Consider the following 8,476-nt stretch of genomic DNA (forward strand, 5'->3'; position numbering starts at 1 on the left):
TTTTCTATTTTGAGATGTTTCTTATTGTATGTTTGTTTATTTTCTACTATTTGTATTTTTTTTTTAAATGTGCAATGCCACTGTTTTAACATGCTGCTGTGACGAAAACATTTCCCAATTTGGGATCAATAAAGTATATCTTATCTTTATTTTTATGTGGCAGGTAGTGAGATAAACCTGGCTCCTCCGCGCCATTGGGGGGCGCTTGTCTGCTGTAAATAAATGCCATCGTTGGTTGACGAGGGCGGCCCAGCCATGTTGAGGAGTCTGTCAAGCAAACTGCAGCCCGCCATTGTGTAGAAACCAGGCTCAATAGAGAGATTGGGGCGCTTGGGTGAAACTCTGTAATATCTAGACCAATTCCGCACCCTGTCGCTTTATTTAGGAGTAAATACAATTACGCAGGCTCCGGGGGGGAAAGACATGTCAGCCAGCAGCCTTTTTGAACAGGTAAAGAGAGGAATTTTCTGAACATTTACGAGGGCCATATTTCTCAGCATCGCGACGGCTAGCTCGGATAGCTTAGCTCAGAGGCAGCGGCTGTGGCTCAGTAGTGCAGTAGGCCTGACCACCTGCTAAAGGAACTGACTGCTGAAAATATATCTCTTCATCTATTTTTCCCCTTCCTCTCTTCTCATAAATCAAACCTTCATGAATCACCTGGACCCAATCCAGAGACCGAAAGGCCAAGCTAATAAAGGTAAGGACAGATATTGTCTAACATTATGGCTCTGAGGCTGAGTGAATGCGGATCTTTTGACGTGCGGTGCGCTTTGAAAATCTTACGTGCGCGGATGCGATAGCTTGTCTCCTAGCTGCTTTGGAAATAGGCCTGCCTGATTAAGTTAGTAATATTTTTGACTTTATGTTTTAAAGGAGTGTTTTTAGGCCCTTTTAATCGCTGTACGTGAGCGTTCTTAACATCCCTGAAATGGCTGTTGTAGGGTTAGCATTAGCTATCTCTTGACAAGCTAACTTTAAATGGCAACATGATACACATCAGCATCCTTTTCCTGGTTGAACTTGCAACGCATTTTATGGCACTGACAGATGCGAGCATACACGCTTATTGCTCAGCATCTCTTTATATTGTTTCCTGTCAAACATGTTTGCAGTGTTAAGCTACAGGTGCCTTCCTATCACACTGGCTACTCGGCTAATGTTAGCCAAGTCCGTCATGTTGAAAGGACTCTTGGCGCTCGTTAACATGGAGACGCTGCGCACTGCATGCAGCTAACACACAGCTAGCATGCTTACGATAGCACGTAGCGAAGTAAACCCAAATGACACGTCTTCCGAGATGGGTTTCGTGTGTCCAAATGGGCCTAACTTTCCCGTTACAATGTTGTTAATATTGTAGTGTAAGTTAGTATGTATTTACTAATCTCTTAGGGTTATGATTAACATGTTCCCAAGTCTTGAAATGCTCTGAGTCCCATGTCACCCAACACAGCATCACCAGCCCTCCGAAACTTGTGAAAACAAACCACAGAACACTTGTCCACCTGCTAAATAAGCATAAAATCTGCTTTTAAACAGATCAATAATGCCATACCCTATCGTAATTATCAATGTGTCTGTTTTATGAGAATCTAAATGTTGAGTTATAGTGGTAGTATGAAACCAGTGCAAAGTGTTTTCACTTCTTAACGGTGGGTGATTCATATATGCAGGACTATTAAGTGTAATCTGGAGTTTAGTATGTGACTTCTTATCAAGCCAATTTAAGTGGTGTTTCATGTGTTGCTAATCAATAATTGCAAGGAGTGGTTGTGTTATGTAACAAGTAGTGAGGATTAATGTGAAATGTGCAGATAAGATCTCTCACCACTCACATTTCTTGATCACACAAACCGGTATCCTCTGTTTACATCAGTGTTGTTTTCTTTTCAGTGCAAAACGGAGCTGTGACCCAAAAGGATACTTTGAATGACGATGAGTTTGAGCCTTACCTGAATACTCAGGCCAGACAGGTAATTATTTATGGACCGATGTATGACAACAGGTGCTTGCTTCTCAGTTAACCCACTATCATTATCGGAGAGTACCATCACAATTAGTGTTAAAGCAGGAAATCGTTTTTTTTTGTTATCTCTCTGTATAATCACGGTGGAACTCATGGATTAAAATAAACTGGTCAAACTAGACTAGAAGAGTTTTGATTAGTTTATAGCCTGAATCAGAATTGCCTTCACGGGCCAAGTAGGTGTACACATTCAAGGAAATTGGCTCAGTTTTTTGCATTACTTTGTATGCACTCAAATAGAAAAAGGCATACAAAACTTTCGTAAACAAAGCTGTGCAAAGGTTAAAAAAAATAGACAGGGCATTTATGTACACGTGTAAAATGTTGTAAAAGCTGTATTTGTAGTTAACAGTAATAACAGCCTTATCTTTAATACCTTAAAATGTACAGCATAAATGATTGCTGCTTTTGCTTATCAATATTTCAGTTGACAGAAGACCAACTTTCTGAAGTGGTCTGTAGAGGAAAAGAATGAAGCCTGTATATGCCTCCCCTCAGATTAATGCAGTCCTTGTGTTAAAAAGACCGTTACACTTTTTCTTTAATGTATAGTACATTGCTTTGCATGTACAGATCAGGTAGGCTGAAATGCGGAGGGATACCATGATAGCCTCATTATTTTGTACTTATGAAAATAATATTCACATTCAATGCATTTGCTCATCCTTTATCTAACTTTTTCAAGTTATAAGAAAAATATGTAGACATATTAAACAGATGATTATCTTAACAATAAATGTTGTTCAATTATCAATTAAGTTTAAGTAGGTTAAAAAGTAAATTTTGTTATATTGTACTATTGGTCCCTAAAACAATTTTGTTTTTCCATTTAGAACAATGCCTATACGGCCATGTCGGACTCGTACATGCCCAGCTACTACAGCCCCTCCATAGGATTTTCCTACTCCTTAAATGAGGCAGCATGGTCCACAGGTGGGGACCCTCCAATGCCTTACCTGGCCTCCTATGGACAGTTGAGCAATGGGGAGCCCCACTACCTCCCGGACGCTATGTTTGGCCAGCCAGGCCCCCTGGGGAACAACCCTTTCCTGGGTCAGCACGGTTTCAACTTCTTCCCCAGTGGCATCGACTTCTCAGCATGGGGCAATAACAGCTCTCAGGGACAGTCGGGGACACCGCAGAGCTCTGGCTACAACAGCAACTATGCCTATGCTCCCAGCTCACTCGGGGGTGCCATGATCGATGGACAGTCCCCGTTTGCGCCTGCTGCCAATGAGCCGCTGAACAAGGCGCCTGGTATGAACAGCCTTGACCAGGGCATGGCGGGGCTTAAGATCGGTGGTGCGGCTCCTGGTGGTAATGGGGACATGGCCCCTAAGGTGGTTGGCTCTGTCTTACCTGGTGGGGGTCCCCTTGGCCCTGTATCATCTGTAGGACCTCCCAGCATGCCTCCTGTCTCAATTGCCCCTGCCAAGCCCGCCTCCTGGGCCGATATTGCCAGCAAGCCAGCCAAGCCTCAACCCAAGCTGAAAACCAAGGGTGGCATGGCTGGTGCCAATTTGCCTCCTCCGCCCATTAAACACAACATGGACATCGGCACTTGGGACAACAAGGGGAACATGCCTAAAGCTGCCACCCCTCAGCAGGTGCCACCTATTCCCAGCAATGGACAGCCACCCAATCAGGCTTCACCACAGCCTGGAGCTACTGCTGTAGGGAACCCTCAAATGCCCCTCAGCAATGGACAGCTGGCACCTGCTGTTTCCCAGATGGGGCAACAGACCGGACAACCAGGTATGGCTCAGATGTCCCAGCCTCCTCTCTCCCAGGGTCCTCCTCCAAACCAACAGCAACCTTCTCAACCTACTCGTTGGGTCCCTCCACGAAACCTAGCCAATAGATTTGGGGATGGCAGTGGAGGTGGTACAGGCCAGTCCCCTCCCACTTCATCTGGTGCGGGTGTGGTTCCTGGGGTTCCTTCCGAGCCTCACCCAGTCTTAGAAAAGTTGCGCATGGTCAACAGTTATAATCCCAAGGACTTTGACTGGAATCCCAAGGCGGGCAGGGTGTTTATCATCAAGAGCTACTCCGAGGACGACATCCACCGATCCATCAAGTACAACATCTGGTGCAGCACGGAGCATGGCAACAAGAGGCTTGATGCAGCGTACCGCTCAATGGGTGGAAAAGGGCCGCTGTATCTTCTGTTCAGTGTCAATGGGAGTGGTCACTTCTGTGGCGTAGCAGAGATGCGCTCGCCCGTGGACTATAACACGTCTGCTGGCGTGTGGTCACAGGACAAGTGGAAGGGTCGTTTTGATGTGCGCTGGATCTTTGTTAAGGACGTTCCCAACAGTCAGCTACGGCACATTCGGCTGGAGAACAACGAAAACAAGCCAGTGACCAACTCTCGGGACACACAGGAGGTACCACTGGACAAGGCCAGGCAGGTGCTTAAGATCATCGCTGGATATAAACACACCACTTCCATCTTCGATGACTTTTCTCACTACGAGAAGCGTCAGGAGGAGGAAGAGTGTGTGAAAAAGGTAACACAGTTACTGTTGAATACAGTGAATGATAACACTGATGAAAGAGTGTTTTGCTTTAAGTTGAAAATGGTGCTGTATATGAAGCTGGTTTGGATGTGTGCGTGTGCATGTACAAGCTTTCCTTATGTATTACAAAGAAATCCAGAAAGAATTAACAGCTGGATTGATCTTTGCCAGAATTCATTGGGATTATACACAGTGGGATATTTTGTTTTTTCTTCAGTTTTACTGTGGTGTTATGTGTTTTACCTGTTACATTACTTATATTGCTTTGATTTAAAAGAGAACAAAAGATGAATGAACACTAGAAAATGATTTATAGTATACTCACTGATTATAATTCTATCTATTCAGTTTATTACATGAGAACATATCTGAAAATGATATTTAGTGGATACATTACATTACATTTAGCTGACGCTTTTATCCAAAGCGACTTACAATGACCAATTACAGGGACATTCTCCCTGGAGTAACTAAGGACTAAGTGCCTTACTCAAGGGCACACTAGTGGTGGTGGCGGGATTTGAACTCACAACCTTCCGATCTTCAGCCCACCTCACTATCCATTGGACCACCACTATCCCTGGATAGTGTTATGGTTTAATTTTCCTTTTTAATACTCTTATCAGGATGATCTGTTGTGTCAACACATAGCCAGTTCTGCAGCTTTCTGAATATGTGACATGTATTTTCTATTGTGGTATCGGGGGGGAAATCTGTTAATTTTATTTTGTGTTGAACTGCGACCATCAACATGGTGAACACAAAAAGAAGAGTAAATATATGTATAGCATCTAATATAATGTAGGTATACTTGTATGCATTTCTTATTGTAAAAAGTTCATGTTTTCTGCGGCTTTGGTTTCCTGCACAGCTGTATAATGTTTTCCATTCTGTTTACTTGAGGCGGACACATTTTAAGGGCAACGTATGTCAAGGCAACATAATATTGACTTGCCTTGTTTGAAACAACTGCTCATTACTTTAATAACCTTTATTTGTTTACTTGCTATTACATTTTTTATTCTGTAGATGTAGAAAGCTTTATCTTCCAGTGTGTTTGAAGTGTATTGCTTAAAGGCAACTCCTCAAAATGTATTATTCATAAGCTTCAGAACAAATGAATTTTAAAATATTCAGTTCAAATTTCACATTCTGTTAGGAAGACTGACTTATCTGCTCACTCAATGGCGAGCAAGACATCTGGAAACAAATGAATGTAGAAACTACAGTTGACATTATTATTATTTTGCAATTGTGCATCTCTATTCAGGTATTCATTCAAGAAATTGTGGCTATCAGAGGCATATGCATGTTTTCCAAAACTAGTGACTTGTATGTCTTAAGCGCTGTTATATTATCAACACCCAGAACCTTAAGTGACATGTGACCGGATATTTGACAGCATAGTGCAATAGCTCTCAGTGTTTGCAATTTCAAAAAAACTCTTAAAACTCATTTAACTTCAAGTTAAATATATGTTTAGTTGCTTCAGGTTAATGTTAAAAGGTATACCATTTAAGATTTGGCGTGAGACAGACATGTCTGTAGGCTCTGTTCATCTATATTTCTAGCTTTTCATCATGATAAATGCAAAGCTTCCAGATTGTTATCAAAACCTTCTGATGTTCCAGAGAGTTTGATAGTAATCTTTCTGGTAACATTTGAGGCCAAGATCTGATTTAAGTAAAGTGACATGTTTGTTTCAGTTATGCTCAGTTTTCACTCCTCTGTGTGTGTGACAGGTGGAGGTCCAAGGCACTGAGCCATATCCCAGCAACCCCAGCAACCCCAGCAACAGGAGTCATTACAGGCTGCAGGTAACTTGTCTCATCTGTCACTTTATGTATAAGTATATCATTGTTATTTAGCATCTTGATGGACACTGCTTGAAATCTTCTCAAATGAAGTTGTTGGTGATGATTGTTGATCAGAATTTGACCATCCACAACCTGTATGTCTTACTATATTTTCATTCAAAGTTGGGCAGCTATTGCAAAAAGTATTTTAATGATGAACAAATAAAGTGCTAAGAGTGGATGTGCACATCTGGCTTCACCAAAGAATGAACTTGTAGGGATCCTGGACGAATGTGGTATGAAAATACAAATATTTGTAATATTGTTTGTAACTTGTCGTATTTTTATTTGTGTTTTAGGAGCGCCAAGGACGAGTGAAGTAACAGTTGGTGCTCTGGTGCAAAAGACTGCAATGGCCCCCCCTAAAGCCCTGTCTACCCCATTACATCATCACATCCAGATCTCTAAGAAATTCTAATAGGGGTGAAGAATTAACCGAGGACAAAAAAACTAAATGAAGACTTTCTTGATTTCTTTTGACTTTAAAGACTTACTTCGAACTTGTAGTAAAAGAAAAGGAAACGATTATTCATAGGACTACAACTTAATGCATAGCATCCTTAGGTGAAATCTTTTTTTTGCCCCACCCCATTCCACTACATATGCTTTTCCCTTGTATGCTGCTTTCTCCTTTTTTAAATGAAAGGATCATCCTCTGTTTTTATGGTCCAAGAGCAAGTCTGTAATTCTCAACAACAAACACAAATCCAATAGAAATGTGTAGTTTTGGCTTATAATAGTGTCCCAAAGTCAAGAATGGGAAGTTTGTCTCATTTCTTTGTAACAGCCCCACGCTCACGCTCCTTTCTTCTGAGAATGCTCGCATCTTCAACCAGGACCGTGTGGAGTTTCCTCTTCAGTGGATTTTCATCGTAGAGGGGTGTCAACTACGCCCACTCCAAAATCTTGTTTCGTACATGCTTGCCATGTTTTTGTTTGAGAGGTCTGCAAATTGTCACAATGGCCCTCCTATTTTGTTTTCGCATGTGTTGGATGGAGTGTGTGGGGAAGGTAGAGTATGGAGGATCTGGAGAGGAAGAAGAGGGAATGGGGGTCAAGAGTTTGAAAGCAGAAGAAATGTTAAGTTGATGAGCATTGCTCGGTGTATAATTTTATGGTCTAAAATAATTGGGGCCCTGTTAACAGTCTTCATTGGACTTTATTTACCCTCTATTTCATTCTCTTGGACAAGTTGATTCATCGTTGCTATGGGCTGCTTTCTTTTTTTGTTTTCTCTCCTTCCTCCGTTTTCTAAAGACAGTGATGCGAGTGGCCTTGCCCCCACTCTTTCTATTAATCAGTTCAAAAGTAATAAATGTGGTATATTCAGCAGAACTGGTGTGCATTCCCCTTGTTTGACTGTAAAGCAATTTTGTCATGCAGCGTGTCTGTGCATTTTCATTTATTTCTTTTCCCACATGGGTATATGAATGTTTTTCTGCCTTCCTTCATACTCGGCCCGTCCACTCCCCATCCTGACTTCTATTTCTACCTGCATTTCTTGCCTCTGTTTTCCAAACCCACCCCTTTCCTCCTCACACTCCCATTTCTGACTGCTCAGCCACCCATACATACTATAATATCACGTCAGCTTCCACCATTTTCAGAATGTCATTGTTGGTGAGTAAAAAAATCGCAAAGGTCCTCTTTCAGAACTACTGGCTTTTATTTGTGGCATAATAAAGATGCTCCACAAAGTGGTGTGTGGGTTTTCCTCATTACATAGATTGTTTTTCTTCAGTCACATGAATGGGCTATTATACCTGTCTACCTTTGTTGTATGCCCTGAACATAAACCCGTTTTGATGTCCTGAACAAGTAAATCTGTTTTACCATGCTGTACTTAATTTGTTTTGTAGTACTACACCACCTCATGAATGAAGTTGTGTGCATAGGGAACTATGCTATTTATATATATCCGGGCTATAGTGAATTCCGAAAGTTGTCATATGTGCTGCAAAGGGAAAAAATGTAAATGGTTATATTATACTATATTGTATACCTGCGTGTGTTCTTATTATACATCCATGGCGTGTGTGGGCTGCAATCCGCCATTTTCTTTCCTCTTCGGTGAA

The 8,476-nt window shown here is 41.8% G+C and overlaps 1 protein-coding gene across 1 annotated transcript; it reads left to right on the top strand.

Moving 5' to 3' along the window:
- The first annotated feature begins 250 nt into the window (after positions 1-250).
- ythdf2 (YTH N(6)-methyladenosine RNA binding protein 2) lies at positions 251-8,122 on the top strand. The gene is made up of 5 exons (XM_034142165.1): positions 251-700; positions 1,894-1,973; positions 2,860-4,536; positions 6,288-6,362; positions 6,701-8,122. Exons 1-5 carry the CDS (start codon positions 652-654, stop codon positions 6,722-6,724), a joined length of 1,905 nt encoding a protein of 634 aa, XP_033998056.1. The 5' UTR covers positions 251-651; the 3' UTR covers positions 6,725-8,122.
- Positions 8,123-8,476: the final 354 nt, after the last annotated feature.

This window comes from Trematomus bernacchii, unplaced genomic scaffold (genome assembly GCF_902827165.1).
Source record: "Trematomus bernacchii unplaced genomic scaffold, fTreBer1.1, whole genome shotgun sequence".
Classification (NCBI taxonomy): Eukaryota; Metazoa; Chordata; class Actinopteri; order Perciformes; family Nototheniidae; genus Trematomus; species Trematomus bernacchii.